The sequence below is a fragment of the Micropterus salmoides genome, unplaced genomic scaffold (genome assembly GCF_014851395.1).
Source record: "Micropterus salmoides isolate LMB-PRFRI ecotype aquatic unplaced genomic scaffold, ASM1485139v1 Ms_hic_scaffold_9, whole genome shotgun sequence".
NCBI lineage: Eukaryota > Metazoa > Chordata > Actinopteri > Centrarchiformes > Centrarchidae > Micropterus > Micropterus salmoides.
The window spans coordinates 25,751,846-25,776,629 of NW_024044681.1; the positions used below are offsets into that span (position 1 = coordinate 25,751,846).

At 39.9% G+C, this 24,784-nt stretch overlaps 1 protein-coding gene across 2 annotated transcripts in view; it reads left to right on the plus strand.

The window, feature by feature from the left end:
* The first annotated feature begins 3,607 nt into the window (after positions 1–3,607).
* klhl13 (kelch-like family member 13) overlaps positions 3,608–24,784 on the plus strand; it is a 45,458-nt gene continuing 24,281 nt past the window's right edge. The window contains exons 1-2 of one of the 2 annotated variants that reach the window (XM_038708100.1): positions 3,608–3,701; positions 5,242–5,310. In XM_038708100.1, coding sequence (XP_038564028.1) covers positions 5,261–5,310 — 50 coding nt within the window. In that variant the 5' untranslated portion in view covers positions 3,608–3,701; positions 5,242–5,260. Of the gene's footprint in view, positions 3,702–5,241; positions 5,311–16,247; positions 16,346–24,784 lie in introns of those variants that run through there. The other variant, XM_038708099.1, reaches the window with a different exon arrangement.

A 24,784-nucleotide genomic window follows, 5' to 3' on the forward strand; every position in this document is an offset into this window, starting at 1 on the left:
CTCACTTAGAGCCAGGGAGTTGTGTACTCATCAAGGGCCACAGGTTCTCCTTTAATTGGTTTTCAGGGTCCTTTCCAAGTGCTTTTAACCACCAAAACTGCAGTGAAAGTCATGGGATGGGATACCTGGGTCTACGCCAGCCACTGTAAGTCTATCCCGGAGCCCTGCGACGACATCGAGCCTCCATCCACATCCCAACTCAACCTACAGCTCAGCAGACCAGACGTGCTAAGGACAGCACACCAGAGGAGTAACTTGCCTGTGTTTCAGGTAACAACAAGTCACTATATTCTCTGTATTTTGAATTGACTGTACATATAGGCATAGGTACATAACATTCATTGCTCCGCACGGACGTGAGTGAGGGTGGGGAAGAAGAAAGAGTCAGGCAGCCAAACACTACACTACACGTATTTGAACTACAGAGTGACCAACGAGGAATCGATGATGGAATCCAGCTCCACACGGCCGGGGCACCCTTTCCAGTTGCCAGGATGGGAGCGGCTAGGTCTCAGGGGTTCAATGTTGTTTTTGACTGGTATTTCTGTGATTTTGGTGTTTCCTATTCTGTATGTGTTTGACAAACGTCCACCTCCATCCAACTTGACCACAGTGATACCGCATAGTCTTAACAGATCAAAGCGAGCAGTAGCACCACTGAGCTTCCCACTGGAGGGGAACGCCTGGTACAGAGTGCTGAATAGTTCTGTGCGCGCCACTGTAAATTCTAGTTGCTATGCATGCATAACCGGAAAGCTACGCTTTAGGCAGTTGCCACCGCCACACCCACTGCTCAAAACACCACAGTAACAACAAACATCAAATTTAGATGTGTTCACCGAGGTGAGACTCATTCCAGGTGTGCTCACACACCTGGGACTGCAAAGTAGACAATAACACAGACTGCCACACTGCATACAAGCCTAGCGCTGACATGCTATTACACCAAGTCCGTACCATCCCTGACCTGTACTGGTCCCGTGGGAGTGGCCGGCTGTACCAAACTCAACGCTGGAAGGATGGAGAGGTACATGCTACATGGTACAATTTCCAAGACATTTTTTAAGTTCAGAAAGATTATGTCCTCCCCTCATATGCCTCGCAGTGGTTTGGTCAGCTGCCTACCTTCTTAAGACCCTCAGCAACTTTATTTAAAAAAATCTCCCATTGGGAGATGTTTTTATTGACCCGACTAATGGTGACATCAAATATCCGCCCTTGTAATGCCCTCCAAAGCTGGTTGTTAATATCAGTCATGCTGATTTAAAGGTCTATCTATCTATTAATTATTTATGTATTCATTATCATGCCTTCATTATTCGACTCTGTACCTCAGGATCCTGCTGAATTACTGCTGTTGGGGCCCATGCTTATGTAAATGTTTCTTCCTTGTTTTTTCTTGTGCCATGCCCTGGTCATGTATCAATACCTATTTCACAATTAAAACACTGCCTCCTGCTCTGCTCAGGCTGCAATTCTTCATGTTACATTAAAGCTTCTCACAGCCTTCACATTCAGCCGACCCTCTCTAAAAACCCTCAAATGCTTTATACTATAATGCTTTATTCTGAATAAAAGAAGTATAGTGTGAAAATGATACAGAAATAATTGATTCTGAAATGTAATTACATGGTACTGTATATCACTTGGTCGCTTCTTTATCTGCCAGTGCAACTCACGAGGTGAGAATAGGTAGGTAAAACATGCACATAAATTAGCAGTTGCAGGTCCCATTCATTCACACATGATGAAGGCAGGCACTTAAAACTGTAGAACAGCCAACAGTTCAGCAAAATTACCATTGATTGGGATCTTTTCCGAAAGCACTCTTTGTTCCAGATCAATGCATCAGCTGATTAATAATGCACTTGCAATTTAACTGATGATTTGAGAGGACAAAAAGGTGGAGGTGGTAGAGGAGTGATTATTGAAAGAGCCTCAGTGCATTTTAATGAATGCATACATTATTTTGGTCATATTGCAATTGGAGACTGCAGTTGCATTAATGCTGTTAAGCACAGATAGGATATTAATTGCAAATATAATCACTCTCATGCTTTAAGCTATCAGCATTTAATTACCCTCAAAGTGGTAACTAAACCCAGAACTTTGTTTTTAAGGGGTACTGGGTATGAACAATTAACAAGTCATTTAGGTTTTATAGTGTTATATAGGGTTTTCAAATATAGGGTTGACTCTTGGCTAGCTTTTCTTCACATTTTGTTTATAATAAAAGTAAATCTAATAATTAATGCTGATGTTTAATGGGTGTCAGTGGTCTAAGAAGAATCTTCCACAATATCAAGCATGAATAAGCATTTTTTTTCTGTACCCTAAAACAGTTTATCCATAGTTGTGAATATGTCCAACGTGATCCCTCAAGGCTAGAAATCTGAAAGATAACCCTTGAATTGGTGGTGTATATACCTATCCTACTGTGGCTCCAGCCCAGTCCATCTGTAATTGGGTTGCACATTTGGGGAGCAAGTCCCACCTTGTAGGATAATCTGCTTTATGCCAATGTGAGGTGGAGAACACAAACTGTCAGTCACACCTTTTACCTGTGGCATTAAAGCGGTGTATTCTTTATATGAATCAAATGTTAAAGGGGTCAACTTTAGTGACGAAACCCACAGAGATTTATCAGGTAAGGTTTCATGGAACTGGTTCGCATATTTTTTTATTGTTTTGGTTTGCGCTACACCCCGCGACCCTGTACGCAGGATAAGCGGTTGACGATAGATGGATGGATGGATGGTTTGCGCTACATTTTGCTTGTTTTTCTTTGTCGAGGAAGCTTCTCGTTGTGGAGATAAGGAGGTTTGTGTGTGTGGGAGAGAGAGAGAGAGAGAGAGCAAGCATACTATAATTAAAGAACCTGCTTTGGCAATATTGTACTTTATCTGTAGTGCCGATAATAAAAATTTGAACTTTGAGAAAAAGATAAAAATACATTGGAGATGGCACATGAGAAACTAGTAGGAGTAGTTGGAAGGAAGTAATTATTCAAACAGAAATATTTATAACAAATAAATAAATATCACAAAATTATTGCAATGTAGGTTATTAACATTACAGGCAGACTGACTGCAATGTAGCCACATCCACTGCATCTCTGCTTTAATGGTAAAAAGAGAAAGATTTTAGCTTCTATGTTTGAGCAAGGGCAGCCTTTCATTACCTCATCTAGAAATTTCCTTCTCAATCACTCTTCACTCATCTCTTCAATATCAAAAATACATCTGCTTTTGTGAAAATTACCACGTGCATTGATGCACGAATTACCACAACAACAGTGTGTGTGCCCTTGTTTCTGAGTGAGATTTCCTGTAAGTTCACCCTTGCAACAGGGAGCCTATAGTTTTACAAAGTCAAGACAGCTGGGCGTTTCGAGGACACTCTGTAAGTTACCATATTTAATTGTTTTAGAGCAAAGCAATATAGACATTTGTGCCAAACGACAAGCGCTCCAGAAAAAGACTACTCCTCTTTAGAACCACTTTATTTAGTAACGGAAGTTTTGAGCCAATAAGAAAAGATTGCCATACTCTTTCACCAATGGGAAGTTTGGATGCTCCAGTGCTCCTAGTAAGCGACAACTGCATTGGTTAAAACAAGGAAGGCGGCTCCAGAGGTATAAGTGGATTTGAGGGCTTGGAAGGAAAACAAGGACGCTAGTTAACATTACCTCGTTGTTGAAGGTATGGAATCTGCTATTTAAAAGTTTACAGAGTCTATTTAATATACATATGGTGATTGAAATATCATAAATAGTGTATAAAGCTCAACAAATACAAGGTTGACAGTTAGTCACAGTCATTTGTTGGAGGTGGCAAACCAACCAAGCAACCAGACTAACTAATAACTAACGTAACCCAACTAACTCATGTTGAGATCCCGGTCGTTTACGCTGTCGTTAGTTAAGCTAATATAGCTATCGGACAATGATTAACAGTGAACAACCTGACAACCATATAACGTTAGTCGACTGTCCTGATCCAACGTGATGTCAAGCTAGCCAGTGTTAACCTTAAAGCGTTAGCTTGGCCAGTTAGCCTTAGCCTGTTCCCGCTGGAGATGTAAGATGCTTGTTGAGGTAACATGGCCAGAAAACAAAGCTCCCATCTGACAGTGTCGCCTTTTGTGACAATATAATTGTTTAATCCGGCTAAATAAGCACTAACATTTTAATTGAATGATAGCCCAAAGCCTTTGCTAGCAAGCGAATCAACTACCTCGCCGTGGACTTCTTCCCCATATGTTTAAAAGGACTAATAAAGTTAACCTCTCCGACTTCGTGTTTGTCTGAGAGCTCAGCGTACAGCACTTGGCAGAGGAACATTGTCATCTCCTTCTGTTTGCTGTCACTTTGACGTGTTATAACGGCATGTACCAGTCACGAACTATTAAGTGAACTTTACTGTATCAACATTGATGTGTGTGTCAGTTGTCATTTAAAAAAAAAAAAAAAAATCCAGAACATTGTTAGCAACACCTTTGTTTTGTGCACAGCGTGAATTTCAAAATAAGACGAAGATTGTTCTGTAAGGGCAGATATTTTTAGCTTCAATTAGCCTAGTTCTGTGTAAAGCAACAAGTTAGAAATATGATGCAACTGTCACGTTTCAGCAAGGGGTAGGGGTCGAGAAATGCCCAGCATCTTCTGTAGGAGGTTTTAACTATGAATTATCCACTCTCATAAGTAATGAGGCCACAAGCTGTAATTGAGCTAAAATCTGTCAAACAGCATGGTATGGTTATTTTTCTTATTAACAAAATATGTGAGAATCTTTAGGTTTGATTTACGGTAGGCATTTGATTTTCACTCTCATTGTTCATCTCAGTTGTAAAAAACAAGTATTTACATGTATTTACATCTTAAAACTGTGTTTAACTGGAAGATAGTGTTACTAAACTAGTACAATAATGATGATGTTTTCTGTGTGTCTTTTGGAAATAAAGTACCAGATTCAGAAACTAATTACAATTTTTAACTGTATGGAAAGGGTTAAACACGAATTACAGCACTGAGATATTGTCACCATTAAGCCATAAATGCAGTGGATCTGCAGTAGAATGCAGACTGTAAAACATAAAAAAAGTAACTTCTATTAAAAGTGAAGATGTACAATTGGCTGCCAAGTGCTGAATCAGAACTTGCCTACATGTAACAACTTTATCCTGTTTTTTGGAAGAAAGGCTTAATACAAATGTTGAAGGTACCATGTCTCTGTTTTTAAGGTGTGGTTTTGGCGAGGGTATGGACCCTGTACACAGAGGGGAGACGATGCCCATTGGACTGCATGAGAGGTAATGTGCAATGTCTCATATTACATAATTTCGTTTCACCACTGTGAATATGTGAATTGATTCACTTTAATGGAACACATTTGTCTTTTTAGCCCACATACCTTTCCAAAAATTTTGGAGCTGTTAACAAGACCGTATTAAGTGTCTTGAGAACGTTCAAAGTTTTCTCAACATTAATGAAGCAACCAGGCGAAATTACTTTATTTTATGGGGTGGATGGATTGGGCTAGACACATGCATTTGGTGTGAGAGACCTGGGTTCAATTCCCCACTGTGACCCATCCACCACTGTGTCCCTGAGCAAGACACTTAACCCCTAGTTGTTCCAGAGGCGTGCGACCTCTAACATTTATTCATTTAGCTGACGCTTTTATCCAAAGCGTCTTACAATTGCTATATATGTCAATGTTAAAAAGCAACTTTTGACTCAGGTTGACCATTCTTAACAGGTAACAGTAGGTATCAGTACTGGCTAGGAAATAGCTTCCACCTGAAATCGGAAGTGTTAATCAGATAATCCCTGATTAGACTTTAAGAAAGGAAAGCAGTAGGGCTGTGGTGCTCAATGAACAGGATCGAGATCCACTGTTAAGAGTCACTTGCCACTTGCAAGAAATTACAGCGTTTCTGCTATGCATACCTGTGGCAGCTTGCCATGCCTGAATAATGGCCTGTGCATAATGATTGCTTATTTACCATTATTTGCCAGTTGTCATTCTGTCACTCAAACAGTATTGTCACCGCCTTTGCCCTTTTAGTGTACAAAAGATGAAATAGGGGTTTGCAACTTAACCCGGTCTCTACCAGTTTGTCAAATTACCTAACCAGATGTGGTATTTTAATAGTAACATGTATGTTTCATAACAACATCTGTGTTGGGTCATAGTTATCAGTTAATTAGTTGCATAAACACATCACTATTACAACTGACACCCCCCACATCACGCAATGGCCATTGAATTAAATTCTTTAATATCTTGTCTTTGTCCTAGCATTGACTTCTTAAACAGTGGCTTGTGTTTTGGCATCACAATCCGTTTTGACCCAATTAAAAAGATATTAGAGGGATGTATGTATAAAGTCTTACTTAAAGCCCTTTATGTTGCTTTACAGCTTGATACAGCTAATATGCGGCCTTTGACTTCCAGCGTGAGAGAAAGTGACAGATGGGTACATTTGGACAGGTTTTTCTTGACTTGGCTACAGTTAGATATGAATTTGATGTTTGACCTCAACAGAAACTGTTATTACCCCATGTCAGCTATGATTGGGCACACCCAAACACATGAACGTCAGGAAGGAATATACTTTACCACATAATTCAAAAACCGTCTCTGTCTACTTGCAGAGGTTATTTATTTCTGGGACTTCTCTGGGACCTAGCTTTCTCCAGTAAACAGTGACTGACTGGTGGATTTATGTGGTAATTATGGTGCAATTTGTCAGTTGTAATTTTTGGAACACTACTCAGTTTTTTTTTTTACATCAATGACAGAAGACCAAAAACAAGGAAAATGATTTGAGGAGTTTGTCTCACATTTTGTCCGTGTTGTAAATCACATGTGACTTTTGAAACATGTGAATTTTAAAAAGTCACACCACAGTCTGTTACCAGAATATAAATAAATATATATAAATATATATTTATATAAAATATAACAAAAACAAAACTTCAATCTATCAAATTGGTGGCCAATTCATTTTCTGTTGATCAAATAATTGTCCAATCTAACAGACAACTTTGGCTTTTTGCGAAAATATCTCATCAAATTGTTTAGCAATGTAGTTCAAGACACAAATGCCAGCCAGTTAAAGCCTAGCCTGCATGAAAATTATGAGCGTAAATAAAGGATCAGATGTTGTATTTACTGACTTTTACTGATTTTGTGTGTTTTATTTCTTGCGTACCTTGCTGTAGGTAGTACGAAATGGTTGCACACACAAACCACACACAAGCTTGCCTCGTAGTTTCTGTGTGTTTGATCCAATCTGTCTGCAACAGATTCTGCTTTACTCATGAACAGAATTGTGACTGTGTGGAGGTGGATGAGACACCACATAAACTGGATGGGCAGTTATGGAACACAATTTTCAGTGTAGAGCACTGTAATTAATGCAGGTGGAGGCAGACTGCAGACTGTCTATCCGCAGCGAAAGCTATCAATAACTGATACTAGAAAAGTTGCTGGCTAGTTTAAATGACTCATGGCATCAGCTCTCCCTCAGTTCATTGCTTTTGCATTATTTGTTGAGTTGTGTACAACCTATAACCTTTGCTATTCCCAGGGGGAGAGTTTCCTACAGCCCATTTAAAATGAACATGAACAGCTTTACAATGGCTGCGATTTTGGGAGGAGAGTAATATGGCAGCACTGAGAGTAACAGGTGTAGCACTGAGCTCTTTTTTTTTCTTAGGCTTTGACAGAAGAGACGGCCTGACTGAGAGGGGGTGTTGCCAATTCCGTGGTCTGGTCCACACCACAGACTGTATGGACCACATGGACTACTGGTCCCTGCCACCAGGGGCGCTAAAGTTACTGGTCCAATACTGGTCTGTGACCAGTTGTCGCTGAAACTGGCAGAGGACAGCCCGCTGAATTGGCATAGACTAAATATCGGCGTGTTTAGCTATTTTTCCCCGACAGGTCCTGAACACAAGGATCAAAGATAGTTATATTTATTGCTGCAACAATAACAATATAGGTATAATCGATAATATAGTGTAATTGACTATTAATTATAATTATTATGATCTAGAAATATTTACTGTAGATATAACCACACAAACTGCAACATATAGTGCAAGAATAAGAATATAGGTATAATCAATAATATATTAACAAAGCATTATGATCTAGATCGACATTACTGTGGATAGGATTTAACCACAAACTGTAAAATACAGTGCAAGAGTAGGTATAATCGATAATATAGGTTATTTAGTAAACAAAGGATTATGATCTCTGACATGTAGGCTAATTACCTAACAGTTGCCAACACAGCCATGAGACCATAACCAACCCTCTATGGATGAATAACCTGTCCCGACCACTATCTTGAGCGCCTCTAGTGGTAGCTTTAGGTACCAAATTGCTGCTGCCTGCTGGATCCCTATCTGCACATGCGCAAAAGTGGTCCTGTCTGTCAAAGAAGGTTCTCATCTTAGGGCGTCAAATACTGACGCTTTCAGAAAGGCTGACAAAGCGTTATTTGATTTCACATTCAGATTCATTCTTTATTGTCCTCAGTGGAGGAAATTTGTTTTCACAGTCTGTACAAAGGGCAATGAATTCTACACACAAACTACATATACTACCCACATACAAACTATTTATACATATACCACAGGAGTGACATCAATTAAGTTGACTGTGAGTTTAACGCTCTCATAGTGCAGGGTACAAAACTTTTTCCAAAGCGTGCCTTTTTGTAGAGCAGCTGTCTGTATCTACGGCCAGATGGGAGAAGGGTGAAGCATGAGTTGAGAGGGTGGCTGGGATTTTGTACTATGTCAGTTGCTCTGCGAACAGTGGCAGTATTAATGAGGGCTGGCAGGTTGGGAGTGGGAAGACTATTAGAAGATTATTTTGTACAAAGTGATTTTAAGAAACGTATTCCTATTGGTAAGAGAGAGCATGGTGAAGCAGCAGGTAGCACAGTATGCTGTATGATGGGTTCATTGATTCTACGGTACAGGAGAAGCAGTAGTGAGTGAGACTGAGAGAGTCCTGAATTTTCGTATGACTTGATGACTATGATTTGATGCAAAAGGTACCCTTCAGCGTCCGTATGAGACACCCCCGGGCGCTTCTGTATAAGTCACCCTGTCTATACTGGAAGCACTAGTAGTTAGCTAGGTAGCTAACTATGTTAGCATAAAAGGCATTGACAACTTCCAAAAGCCCCTTAGCCTAACCCTAGGGTAAAGGGAATTGGCTACAACCCCTGCTGTCTTGCGGTAGAGACAAGGTAATTCTGCCTTTCACAGTGTAAGCTGGGAGGGAGTGTGTGGTCGAGGCCAGAAAGTGTGATGACGAGGTTGTTATGTGGGTGGAACTGCAGGTGGTAGAAGAAGACCGGGACATGGTCATGACCAAGATGTAAAGAATCTTGCTTCCCCAGGGGCCTTGTAAACCAGTTCTGCTGTTTTTAAAAGTTTTACTTATAACCATACATGGTGGTCATTTAACATCCTTAAAAAACCTCCTTATCAACTGGTTCGAGATTTTCCTTTTTTTAATTTGTTTTTCATAATGCTAGAGGAGAGAAAACTGTTTTAACATCGTAAAGTGACCTGCAGCCAACATGGTATGGTTTGGGCAGAGTTTGGTTTGTAGGAGAGGACCGACGTATGTCTTATGCAAAAATACCCCCCACAGACTGGGTATTGCATTTAATGTAGTTTTAAAGCTTCACTTTTACCTAACATGACCTTGAACATTTTATTTATATAGAATTTTGAATTACACCAGAAGCTGCTGTTTCTTAATCTCTTGCACAATAATCCAACAAATCTAATTGATTTGATGAAAGTGTGGCATGACAACTTCTGTTTTCTGTGAGATATGAATTTTAGTTCTCCTTTTCAAGTTTCCACATTAGGTGCAGCATTGTGCCCTCTAACCTGCTAAAACCTTGTTAAATTTTTTTTCCGACAGAATTTTGCTCAAGAGGTTTTTTTGGGGAGTGAATTGGCACCATGGTGGCCTGGGGGGTAGGTTGCTGGTGTACGCCATTAGACGTGCTTAACAGAAACCTCCTTTCCTCACACATTTCTGATGTCCGAATTTGGGGGGGGCTGCGTCAGACAATCTATGTGGCTTTCCAAAACAGACAATTAGACACTCACACCCACTTCATGTAGTGATTGGCTGGCTGTGTGGAAGTGATAAAGTACGCAGGGTTTGAACTTTTTCTCTCAAATGCCCCTTAGTCACCTCTCTACTTTCAGCTACCAAATAAAGACTATAAATGACCAAAATAATACATTTTTTGGGGGATGACTGGAAGGCTTGTACTGTGAAGCTACTGCAGGAAGTGTAAGTTAGACACAGAAGACGGAAGGATGTGGACATTTGTCAAGGCATTGGTCAGTGCTCACAGATACTGCTATTTGTTAAGATCAGATACCTTTTATACTTTATATTATATACTATATTGTCCTGCACTCATGTTTAAAGATTTATGAATGACTTAGCTGAAGCAAACTGCCTCATGTTGTCATAGAGCGAGTTAAGTCTAGTTCATCTCAAGTGTGCAGCAAGTGTCAAGGTTATGGACATCATCACAGTTTTGAGTGGTTTGGGAGATGAATGATATACTGTGGTGGATAGAACACGGTATTGGAAAGACTGATTAAAAACCTACTATATTTGGTTCTATAAAAATATAAAAAAGGTGGGTTTTTTTGGTGGCTCTGGCAGCATGCTACTTAGCTTACAATGGTAGCTGATTGCTTGGTGGTGGGTTGAGCAGCATGCAGTGACAGCTACAGGCTAATTAGGGACCAACCGAGTGAAACTAAGGGTGCTCAGAGCGATCGGTCACTAATCGAAATCGGCTGATGATGGCTTTAACTAGTTTGATTGGTGGTCTTTAAATCAGAAAAGCTGATCAGATGATGCAATACTTGCCAGACAAATTTTCAACTGCAGCTAAAATGGTTTCACTACGCGGTCTGATCAGTTTTCAAAGCTAGCTAGCACCAAAGTCCTTTTGAGACAGGAAGCATTGATGTGCCCAGTTAATCATTCACAATGAGAGTTGAGCAGCTAGACAAGCGGTGCAACAAGCAGGAGCGATCATGTGAAACTGTCGCGGTTGTGCTCATCTCACACACGCCTGCTACCAGGGTTTAAAGGTTCATTTCTGAGGATTTATCGACAGATATGCAATATAAAATCCATAACTATGTTTTCAGTGGTACCTTAGAATGAACCATTTTTATCTTCATAACCGTGGGCCGTATTTTGACGTCAAGTTTCTACCATAGCCAACAACGAACAAACAGCGCTACAGAGCGTGTTTCCTCATCACGGCATTCTTCTGCTTGTATTGTAATTCCGGCACTGTAGACGCCCGTCACTACATTAAATGCGTCCGTAGAAAAAGAAGAGGAAATAATAATAGACAGTCTCTGAGTAGTCGTCTGGTTTATTAGAAGTAAGAAGAGAAGTGACATTTGGACAAATGAACAAGCACTCGGAGTTTTTTAGCACAAGCCGTCAGCATGTGGATCTTCATACGATGAAGCCAGACGGAGTCGGCACAGATGCAGATAGATGATGACAGAAATCACGGATATAATCGGTGTGGAATTTCCCAGATGGAAGGCTCTAATGTGGGACAGATGTTTTCAAAGTGGTGCTGAAGTTCTCTGTTTTCTGCTGGACAGGTAATTAAGTTAGTTGGACTTCAGTAATGCAAATGAAAACTGTTGTTAGATAGCTTTAGCTTGAAGATGGGCAAAATCATGGAGAGAAGTGACGTGTTTCCCCTGTCAGTGGTGTAAAATCATGTAGTTGGATTAATTTCATGTAGTTACTCTCTCTTCAGCTCTCTGTTTTGGCTTTGTCTGTAACGTTTGTGAGAGATCAGCTGATCATTAATTGGCAATAAAAAGGTAGCTTCCAGCATGAAAGCTCAGATCAGCCAGCTAAACCTTTACTGCTGTGGTAGCAAAAATGTAGTTGGATTGTAATTTCATGTAGTTATTCTACAGTGCTCTGTCTTGGCTTTGCAACGTGGTCAGAAATGTGCCTTTACCTTCCTGAATCAAACAGCTGATGAATATTATTGGCAATAAAATGGTAACGGCATGGAAGCTCAGCTCAGCAGCTAAACTTCTGTTGAATACTGCCCTGGTTGAAAACATGTATTTATTTTTACTGCTAATAGTGACGCATAACATGACGGAGTGCCTATCAAGTGACCAATAATGAATACTTTCCGAATTTGCATTAAAGAATGTGTTTATATATATATATAGCGCTTCACTACTGTGCACACAAGTGAGTAATTTGTACGTTCTCATGCTAAATGTCCATTAAAAACATTGCACCGTTTTACCACAAGCGGAAATTATGGCAATCAATACTACTTTGTGTTTCTTTTGTATATCAAAAAATTAAAGACATTTTGGTAAGATTTGCAGATAGCTTATCTAATTAAGCAGGGCTTTGATCCTTGCCTGACCATGTTCATGTATTATGTGGTTTAGCCAACCCTCTCAAGGTATAACAAAAAAGTATGATAACAGTACAGTAAAAAAAATGTATTACAGGAGTATGAGACATCATGTAGCACTTAATTTCTTGATGTGGCTGTTGTTTAATGAACAAGTAACAATAATATTCACATAACATGTGGTTTTACTGAATAATTAATTAAATAATATTTAATAAATAAATATTTCTTAAAGCTATCTAAGGAAGCCTAATTTCTCGACTGGCAACTCTTTGCTGTCTCATAGACATAAACATCTTTTGTCCTGTCTCAGGGTGTAGCTATACCACTGCTTGGATGGAGGGGGGTGGGGGTGGGGGTGCAATTCGCAACCCTCACCACTAGATTCCCCTAAAACTTACACACTGAACCTTTCATTGTCTTGACCAAGGGGGTATCGGACAGTGAAGCCAACCAAAGCCTGCATGGAGGAATCCATGCGCACATGAGAGATGTAACCGTATTGCTTAGATTATAAGCTCTCAGCAATCTAAAAAAACTATTCGGCTATCAGTGACGCTGCGTTGGTGTTTCACAGGTGAGCCTCGTAGGTGGACTGATTAATCAGTGATGATCCGAGTCAGACAAACGCACTGAGCCATGAAACTTTTTGTTGGTGCAGCTACCAGAATTACGGTGTTTCTGCCGTTGTTCTACTTCATTAAACCACGGTTATGCTGCGCGATCATGCGCAGTAGACGCTGGTGCCAACAGGAAGTAATCCTGTAGTAGTATTTTATTGTTCCAAAACTGGCCTCACTCCTCTCCATTCAAATCAGCGGGGTGGCTTCGTCCAGTAATATACTGTCTATGGTCTTGACCCACAGCGCATCAGGCAGAGAGAGACTGATCCTTCAGTGTGAGTTTCCTGATGCAAATAGAAGCGCCACGCAATCAGTTGACTGCCTCTCTCTTTTTCTGTTTTCGTTTTAAAACGGAGACCTTTTGTTCCAAGTCCCATCCAGATTAAAACAACGTTTGTTTGAAAATGCTGCTGACCTCGTGGGCAAAAATCGAGGACTTTATAAAAGGATGACACAGACACTCACATTTGGCCTCCTGATTCGGTCTTACATAGGTGTCATTTGCACTGGGGACGCTGGGTACATGTTCCCACCACATTTTGAAATGGCTGATTTTGTCCCCCTCACTTTTTGAAAGCATTTGTTAAAATGTTCTGAAAAATAGCTTGCACTAAGAAATGTTAACTAAGAAATGAAACTGCTTTGACGAGGGTTTATTTGCACAATAAGAAAACATGCAATGCAATTTAAATATAGAAGAAACAAATGTGAATTGTCCAAAAAAAAGTAACTTAAGCAAAAAAAAACGAGCTGCTGATTACTGTATTATTCAGTAATATTTTTATATTAATCGCTGAATTTCTCTTTATATAAATAAAGACATTTCTACCATGAATTGGAGCAGAAAATGTCTCCAGAATGCAGGAAATTAAGTGCCTAATGCTCAAAATCTTCTGGGGGAGGACACCCAGACCCCATGCTCATTTCTTCAAAATTATGTTACAAATCTTCTCATCTTGGTTTTGACTATCGTCAAGTCTTGTGACACACTTGTATCACAACGCCTCTAATCAGAGCTCCTATGTCCCCACCACTTTTCAACACAAAGTAACACGTGCGTGCCCAATGTACGTCAAAATAAAAGTGTGATCATCATACTTGTCAACCTCAACAGCATATCCTGAATTAGGAGACCAAACCTATGCCCCTCCAGAAGCTGTGAGTCAACCCAGAGACTGTTTTCTTGCAGTATGTGGTAGATTTCTTGAAATTCAACTGCATTGGTTTAGTTTCAATAGTGGAGATGACTGAAATGAAGAGGTGGGTCCCCCACAAAAATTTAAGCATTGAGGACTTAATTTCCTGCCTTCTTAATTTATGCAAAGGGGAACATTCAGGCAGAAGGTGACAATTTAAAATCTAAAAAATGTATAGAATATAATGCACTAAGGCTTTCAGATATTCTGTAGCTATTGCTTTTAAATCGCCTCTCCTATAGATCAAAATTTATAATTTAATAAAAATCCCTGCTGAGTCAGCACACATGCAGTCATGAGTTTTCCCTCCTCTTTTGTGTCTTTTGCACGGGGGTGTGCATGTGGCACCTTTTCATCTCAAATAGGTTAATTTTAATTAAAGTTTAAATTCCTGGACTTGTGTTTTAGCAGGTTTCTGCTCATGTTCAAAACTTTCTGCACATTCAGAATCTCTCCCACATCTGTGTTCTCTGACAAAAAAATACCTAATATTAAGAGACTAACGTCATCATTTGATGAGAATTCATAACATCTTTTAAGTCTACCTGCCCTATACTCTGCTGTGCATTAGGCTAGTTATTGCTCCGCTGGAATTATCCCCTTTAGACACATTTTAACTTCTGCAGGAGTGGGGTAATATTAGGCTACATCCACACTGCTATGGTTTTTCAAAGTTACAAAGTAGATGTAATGCTGAGTCAAGCTGCAGAGAATCTGCTCTTTGCTTAGGTGAGAGTAAGATTTAAAGGCAGCTTAAAGGTATGTCAGGTCAGGTTTAGTGAGTGGTTTGGCCTGTCAGAGGGCCCTGTAGATTTATGACAGCACAGCCTGATACCCACTGCAGGGCCTAATGATGACTACTGGACTTCCATAGGTACCCTCACCCAACTTTTGGCACATTCTGTGGTGTATCGATGCCTGACAATTTAATTCAATGAAATGTATAGCTTAAAACTATATTGGCACTTCAGTATGCAATAGCCTTTATAAGTTGTTTGTTGATCTCTGTTGGGTCCATCGCTATTGCTTTACACTGAATGCACCAAAGCTGACTATGGCTGGCCGCACCCATGAAATCTCCAGAGTAATACACATAAAGTGCACATAAATCCCACTGTTATGTTTAGCCAAAGCACAAAACAACCATGTGTGGAAAAAGCCTATATATTAAGTAGAGAGATTTGTGCAGCTCTAAGATACACTCTTGAAAGTTGGAATACCATGGTGACAAGGCATGTGGTGAAAAGATAATCCAAATTTTATATCTGCAGGATTTCACTACTACATCCACTAGAAAAACAATACGTCTGTAGTGCTCCTAGCTCCATAGACTGGGCATCATTGGATAGTTAAAGACTTACAGTTTCAATATCACCCTGGCCTGAAATTTAATTTGGAGCTTCACAGAATCACACGTTAAACCCTAGAGGATGGCAACTTTATTTGGCTCCAAGTAATTGAATTGTTTGAATTTCATTATAGTTTTCTCTCTTTCTCCTACTCCTTTACCTCTCTTTACCATTCTTTCCAAAGCACACCAGACCTGTAATCACAAGTCCTTTAACAAGGTGGCACTGTTGCCTAGCTACTGGGCTGTTCACAATCCCTGAAAGGGTGATGGGAAGGCAGGGCTTCTATCCCCCCTTCCACCAGGAGACAGCCGTGAATGCAGCAGGGCAAATATTCTTGGTGGATGCAGTCTATTGGCTTCTCAGTGCTGCCGCTAAAGTCACAACCCTGGCTGTAGCCCGCACTGCCTCTACCAGTGTATTTCTGTAGCTGCTGCTGCTGCTGCTACTGCTGCTGCCGCTGCTGCTCTCCCTCCCTCTTAAATGGTGTGGGCAGAGTGGGATGGAATACTGCATTGGAAACCTTTTCATGGAAATGGTCTTTGCTGTTGGTATTGCTGTAGCACCATTCTGGTGACAACAACATGCCGTTAAAATGGAAAAGCGGTTCTCCTGTTAGCTGGAAATTCCCAGTGCCAGTTCTTAAGACATCCAGGTCCTCACCCCTTTCGCCTGCCTACATGTGAGTAAGAGTGACATAGTATTAACATTATACAATTGTGGCAATGTATATAGGGATTCATTTGTTTGCTTTTCACTTTGTTTTTTTGTTTTTTAAATTATTGTGACACCATTATTTTTTGTTGCAGCCTTAATTAGGCAGAAAGCGATTGAACCTTGCAGTGTGTCAAGAGATTTGCCGTGTCCATCATGCACTTTATGGTTTGCTGGCAGAATGCTGTGCTCCTGGGCAAAAGGACTCATTTTGCCGCTAGTCCGGACATGGCAAGCACCACATCTCCTCACTCTTGCCCTCTCCCTGTGGCTGTGTTTATTTGGGAACAGGGACTCAGCAGCTTGGGAGGAGCCTGCCTTTGTCAGGATGTCTGGCTTGCCCTGGTTTAGAAGCTATTGTCATCTGCTACTGTTCAGGAGGGGGGGAAGGGTAGAATGGAAGTGCTTCTCACAGCCTCTCGCCATCCTCTGTCTTTAACCCTGTTCCTGTGCTCTGCTGAAATGGACGAGTGTCTTGTTTGACTTTTGAATAGTAACATGGCTTTGGCCTACAAAGAGTGAAAACCCCTCTAGCCATGAAAACCCCCATAGTTTTCATGGCTAGCTGGCAGCCAAAAGGTAACTTCATAGGCTAACAATGCTTAATAGGAGGGATTTTTACAAAATTGGATTTATGCCGTCTCTAGCTATCAGTTACCGGCTTTATTTTTAAGCTTAAGAGCTTAATTTTGCTAGTTTTACAGAATATTTATTTTGAACATCACTGCATCACAGCAAGAAGTATATATGCTCTCTATGTATAAGCTATAGCCTCTGTTTTTGCACATTCTCCTTTAAACCTCCTCAGTGAAACAGGTGACATCTCACTAGTGCTAATTGTACAAAAATATGTCCGGTCATTTACTATATACCACATGCAGTCCAAGTAAACCTTACAAATGTCTTGACTAAATTCTGTCACTTTGTAAGCTCTTTAACAACATTTATGACAAATGCTTTACTGTTGGCACTATTGACTTGGTAATTATTGTTTTATTTTGGTTTATTATTTTTATTTAACTAGTGTACTGTAGTTTCGCTGTAAAACCCTGCTTGTCTCTCTCTCTCTCTCACACACACACACACACACACACACACACACACACACACACACACACACACACACACACACACACACACACACACAGTCACACACATTCAAAACCTGGAAGCTGTCCAGTACAGCCACAGTCTTATCTGTTGGCCACTGAGCAGCTCCTGTGGAGCAGTTGGGAGTTAAGGGAACTTGCTCAAGGGCAACTTAGTGGTTGTAACAACTGACATGCAAGCACTGGTTTTTCACTCCCCCACCCAGATTCATCCAGACAGTCTGTAGATTACACAGGCAACCTTCCAGTTATTTGAGCTTCATTTCTAACTCTGTGGCATAGGATCTGTAATACATTGGTTAAAAATATGTTGTAGCACATCATTTAGAGGAATAATAAGAGTGATATACTGAGTGATAAACTGAATTGTCTAGGTAAATCCAAATCTTCAGTCTCTAGTCTGCAGATATGTTTACTGTGCGCCTCATTGTTGGTGATTTGTTTGGGGTCTTTGTGTGTGATAAAGCTCCTTCAAAATAAAGCCGCTCAAGTAACACCACAGTGGGACCATAGATGCAAAAATGTCTTTCCTAGTGGTAAATATCTTTGATTGTTAATGGACCTCTTATGTTGTATGCATTTAAATCACTTTCTGTAGCAACACAGCAAATGTTCATACTTACTATATAATATTGAATTATTATGTAGTCGTAAACCAGCCGTACTGTACATTTCTGTGTGATATACAAGGATGGATGGATAGATATTTAATATTGATTCAGTAGTTTAATTTTGGATTAGTGGCAGTTTTTTCAAAATTGTTTAAATGTGCTAAAAGTGACATAACTACTGTTATCAGTGAGTTCAGGTATCTCAGCATTAACCAGGACCCGGTTGGAGTTGTGTATGCACACTATTTACTTCATTTTCTACACGTGACATTGTATAAAAGCAAGAAAAGAATCTTCTCATATCATGTTAATGTGTCCTTTTTAGAACTGTGACAACTCTGTCAGTGAAAGTGCAAGGACGAGAATGCATCAAGTGTACTTAATTGGCTGCGGATGACACGTGCGTGTCTTCGTAGGCAAGCGCTTCAAGTGAAGCATATTCAAGCCTTGATGCTCCACCTTACTCTGCCCAGTGTGGCTCTGCCCCACCACACCACTTACTATTTTGAAACGTGTATGCTGTACGCTGTGTTTTTAGGCAGGGTGATATTGGGCCCCCAATTATAGGTTACTCTGTGGTCAGGGAGAAGTCACTCTTTATAGGCCCTTTCAGTGGTGCCTCTGCCCATTTGGCTTTGGAGGCATTTTTAACTTGGTTTACTGCTAGGGTAATCTTTATATATGTATCCAAAGCAGCAGAATGACGGAGGACACAGGTGAGAGAGTTTTTTTCAATATATGATGTAGAGGATGTATAAAGAATTAAGATTTGTTTGCACAATGTGCATGCCTGTTTTGAAACCACCCTAATCTATATATAGACTGGTGAACTGCTTGTGGTGCAGATTTCATGCTAGCAAGGAATGGTTAAGGTTCACTGCCTGAATGGCTCATGGAATAATCTTCAGCACAGTTAGTAAGTAGTAATCTTTCATTCCACAAAATGTCCTTGAAATGAATGCCATCCTTCATCTTTCTGTGGTTCAGTGTTAAGCACTAAATATGTGTAACTGCTGTCTTTAGTAATCACCTCTTGGAGGCGTCATGTTGAGCCAGCAGCCTTAACTGCGGCAGAGCCTGATCAATTGCAGTCAGGGACCTTTACCACATGTCATACCCCTTTTCTCTCCCCCATGTTCCCTTTTTCTTATTGTCAACAGTCTCATTAAGACAAAATGCTAGAAAATCAATCCCTTTATAGAAAAAAGAAATCGCACCTTGCACATTTTGACCTTCATATTTTTCTTTAGCACATCAGAGTCTAAAAGTGATTTATCTGCTGCTGTCCCTTGGTTCTACAGATTTAATTAGTTTGTTTTAAAGAAATGCACAGTTTTTAAAAATACAACCTTCTCTGAACATGCTGGCGGCTCGTAAAATAGCTTTAGACTTTACTCAAAGCCACCTAGTCTTTAGAGATGTCTCCAGTGTTAAACTCCAGACAGATTGCACAGCTATAGGTAAAACGAAAGCTTTGACGGTCTGTTTAACAGATTTTTTGTGACTCGATGCTTCACATGTCTCATGTGGATGTCAAATCCTCCTGCTGCTGCTGCTGCTGAATCCCCTGTGCTGTGAGATTTGCAGTCTCTCAGGTAAATAGGCCATTAGTTTTCATATTTTTCTTTGAAACCTACTTAATTACAAACCTATATTAATTTGTTCGATCAGTTGAACAGTTGATCCATTCTAAAATAATCTGAACATAGATTGACAGCTGGCATCAAACTGATTAAGAGCCAGGTTTGAACTGGAGGACTTTTTTTTACTTTGACTTTGAACTTGCACTGATAAAACTTTTTATTTTTCATGGTTTAAAAAATATATAACAGTGGAATTATACTCAAGTGTCTCACCAGATATGTCATTGTGATTTATGTGTTAAGTGAACTTAGTCAGGGATGATATGCCAGCAGAGATGCTGTTCTTGGCCAACATACTGTATGTGATTGTTCTTTAAAGTGCAAGTTAGATCACAAATCCACACATAATGTATAGATAAAATCACAAGAAGTAGCACGCATTATTTGACAGGATATTTTTGGGCTGTTGTCATGACCTATTGATATGCTGTGTTTGTTACTTGTGTCTTACTCTTACGTGTGTTGGCTTCTTCGTTTTGGTGCCTTTTCTTAAATGAAAACATAACATGTGAATGAATAATATGGTCTATAAACGCCTGGCTAGGTAGTCAGTGAGATGAAACAACACATCTTTCTAAAACATTTTAAATGAGTTTGCTTAATTGTTTGCTTGAAAACTGCAGAACATTGAATGCCCCCTTTTGGAGTACATCTGCCAGTGTTTTTGAATGAGGCCAGTATTGTCAGGGTTTTATATTCATATGTGTTTATTTGTGCGTTTAAACCAGAGACACATGCACTCAACAGCTGGAAAAATTCAAACCTTTAGAGACTCAGGTAGAGCTTTTAATTTACCTGCCCTTTGGAATGGACACTAAGTTATTGACTTGTGGCCATTTCGTGCAAAATGCAATAGCCACCCAGGAATCATTTATTTTCATGGAAAGGCCGGAGGGGAGGCACAGGCAGTCTGGCTGGCAGAGCATCAAGTGAGTTCAGTCAGGTGAAACTGTCATGTCCATGCTCATCACATACACCGACACACACTCCTGCCTTCTTAAAGGTGAACAGTAATGAAGTTGGGTAGAGCTTCATCAAGCAGGCTGACTTGGCAGTGGATGGTGTTATGTTACAAAAATAACACTAGAAAACACAGATGCATCGCAGAAACTTGATTGGACTCCCCCCCATTGGATGCATCACGTGAGCAGCAAAAATAAAAAGTGAGACTTGTAAAACTAACCATGGTACTGCTTGCCTTGAAAATCATCTGCAGGGCAACTGGACAAATCTGTTACCGTCGAGCCCTGAGAGATCATTTGGTCAAAAAATCTGTTATTGCAGGTTTAAAGACTGGATTGGGAAAAACAAATCTGTATCCAGTCTACAGCAGACGTTCCCAAAACTCCTATCTTAATAGATAATTCTGAATGCTGACCCTATCAGCGGATCAGGTCAGAGCTTCTTTTCCAGTTGCATCTCTTTTATTGCTTCACCTTTTCATAGAGGTTCCACTCATTCCCTCTGAAGCCCCCCTTCCCTAATACCTTTGCTTCGCTCCGCTCACATAGCTGCATATTGTGAATTCAGAGGTTGTAACTGGCCACACACAATGGAAGGTGTACCACACCAGGACAGTCGGGGGAATAAAAAAATAAATTAAAATTCAATATTGCTGACCTGTATCATTGTGGAAGGATCTGCAATTAATTCTGCATCTCTGTTTAGATAGTGACAGATTAAGCCCCTTTGTATGCAAAGCTATGCCTCTCTACTCATTTGAGTCCAGGGGAAATTATGCTGACACTTCTTAAGTACACATTGGGTACACGTCCCCTGCTTAGTCTACATATGCTGAATAATTCCACATATCTGCAGTGACGTTACAGTTCAGCTTACTACACAAACTTTCTTTACAAATTAATATTATTCCTTAGTCCTTTTGGTTTACACATACTCAGCTGGGCCGTGTTCCTTCTTACAGCATCCTTCAGGTTGATTAAGTGTTTGGTACATGCTTACAGATTGCCTGCTCCACCCACACGCAGGTCACTTGCAATGCTCATTGAAACTGTTTTTTTTTAAACTTAATTTTAGGTACTCATAAATTCCCCAGCCCTTCCTCATAGAAGCTTTGACCTTAAAGTGCTCTTTGATTATGAGGCGTAATTACTGACTCATTATAGTGTACAGACTGCTAAGGTTATTAACAGTGATTGGGGCAATTATCTGGAGTTCATGGATAGTTTGTCCTGGACAGAGTGAACCACAAATGCTTCGGACCTAATGCTTAATAGGTTTTCTTCACAGTTTTTATAGTTGCACCTGATCAAACATGTGAGGAGACTAAAGCAGATGCAACGTGATCGCTAAACTTCGTGAAATTCACATATCTGTCAGCATATACTTTGTGTTTTTTGCGTTTACTGTTTTGCAGATTTTCATTGCAATTTTACTGAAGTACATAAAGACATTCTCTCATAAATATTCTCATATTTAAATACTGGAAGTCCTGATTTTCTTTGTTATAGAACCTACTCAAAATAACCAGTTTTTCAGTATAAATTAAAACCTAAAATTTTCATGATAGTCCATTTTTAGATCAGAATTACAAGTGTGACATCCAGCATTAAAAAGGGTAACTGCTGAGTCTGTGAATAGTGCACTGCAACTATCCATTCAGTTGGTTAAGCTAGAGTATTAATTAGGGAAGTGCCAATTTCCCTCCGAATGGGCATAGCAAACAACATTTGTCAGACACATGGGACACAGATGTTTGAAATAGTCAGATAAGTGATCGCTTCCTATTTGCTGGAACTCTATGAATGGACGAAGAAGAAACTCCACTGAATCAATTACAGCTCATTTTTGTAATTTGCTGCATTAAAAATGACTGTATTCATTATGATGATGAACATATTCACATTTTCACATCTTAATCTATCCACCAGACCCTTTGTCACATTTGAGATGCACCAAAGTCTTTTTGATGGAATAGAGGCAGTATGTGAGAAGAATTTTTTAAGACCTCACCAACTACCTCCTTTTCTCTGCCCCACTGCTTCTCGCTGTGTGTGTGTGTGTGTGTGTGTGTGTGTGTGTGTGTGTGGTGGAGAAAGCGAAACAAGGGCTGCGCCCAGCTCTCTGAAATGTTGAGAGAATTTCTAATTTTTTCTTCTCCTCTTTTTCAGTTGAGTTGAGGAAGAGGGGGAAAATGTTGCAGGGAAGGTGGAGAAGCTTGAAAAAATACTTATGCAGCTGCTGAATCTGTAGTATAATGCAATAAGCCACTGGATAATCACATGTCTCGGGCTGTACCTTGATAGGTGGGATGTTTGATATAAGTGTAGTACAAAGTATTTTTTCAAATCACAACCACAGATAACACTGCAATATTACCAGTCCAGGTACAGTCCTATACTGTATTTTCAGATAGGACTTCCTTTTGATAATGCTCCTTCCACAGCACTCTGTTGCTGCCGTAACACCCAAGTTTTAGTAGCGTGGAATGTATTACAGGGCGATTGGATTGCATTCCATTATACGGAGGTTTCTATTTTCTGCATTTCTACAAACGGTGCTTGAGCATTACTGCGTCATAAGATGCCCCCACACCCAGGAGTAGAAGCTATTTAGCATGTAGCTTTATTACATTGCTGTTCTTCAGTTTAGGTGCGTGTCATTTCTCTGTTTGCATGGACAAAGGAGTATTCACTTCTGACTCCACTCATGTCATTTCAGAGGTTTTCAAAGAGTTGCCCTTGTTTTTTTTTCCATTGTCACCTTTTCTTGTGCCTTTTTTCTATTTATTTTTTTGTGAGTGAGTGGTTCTGATTCAGCTGCTGGAGTGTATGTACCGGCCAGACCGTACGAGTCTTGGGGCACTATCGTTTTATTTATATACATGGTTCGAATTACTGGCTTGGACCCCCCCAAAAGCAGCAAAACCAACAGTTCAGGGGGGTATTTCTTACCTGTATTTGTAAATATTGCAATATATTTCCCGTACTCACGCCTTTTTATATTCAAGAATCTTGAATACGATTTCAGACACCCCTAAAATGGACCGTACCATTTCCTAACATTGACATCAGTTGAACGTCTTGTCCGTTTGCATCACTCACAGCGCAGCTGCTCCAGTCCGGTGCATCACACGCTAATGGAGACGCTGCAGGTTAATATCAGTAGTTAACTATCTAGCTGCTTTAATACACTTAACTTTCCTACCTTCAGAGATTCGTAATTAGCATTTCTTTTACTTAAAATTAGCTATCTGATGTTAGCTACCTGAGAGTCCACCCTATCATTTTATTATAACTATGTAAATTCATTTTTTATGTAATTGTCAGCTAACACGAGTGTTTAGGCATGAGCAGTGAAATTGGCGATTAGATATTGTAGAGTATTGTACATTTTTACATCAATATAGAGTTTATTATTTCATTTGAAGTCTTTTGTAAGTCCTTTCGCAATAAACATGGCATTTGTTTTAACTCTTGTCAGACATCTGTTTTATTGGACGCAGCTTACATCATTCACAGTCAACATGAGCAAGAGGAAAGGAGATATGTGCTAAAAAAGAGTATGTTGAAACTTTAAACTTGATGAGAATGTTAAAAATGGAATTAGAGATAATAATGTAGACTGTATTTTATGCGTCTTTAGTTCTGTATCAACACAGTGTGGGTCTGGTTTGAGTAGGCATGATGGTCTGCTGTTGTGTGTCTGACCTGCTGGCAGTTTTGCTCTAGAATACTTGGTGAACTCTGACTACAAAAATTGTCATCTGGTATGGGGCACCCATGAACTGGTGTAATAAATTTGATTTATCATCATCTACAGACTGATGACATTAGTTAAATAGGCAAGGATATTGTAAGCATTGTAAGATTTTAGTTCACTGAAGCCCGCCGTCTGTGCTGTACTGGGTTTTCTTTTGGACCTGGAAAAAAAGTTGACCCCCACGATTGTCACTGTATAATTCGTACCCTATTTATATATAATATATTTATTAAAATGTTGCTTGTTCTCTTTTCTTGCTGCTCTGCCAAATCCACTGCTGCCCCATTGTCTCTCTTTTTTGCTCTCAGGCCCTTCCTGTGTT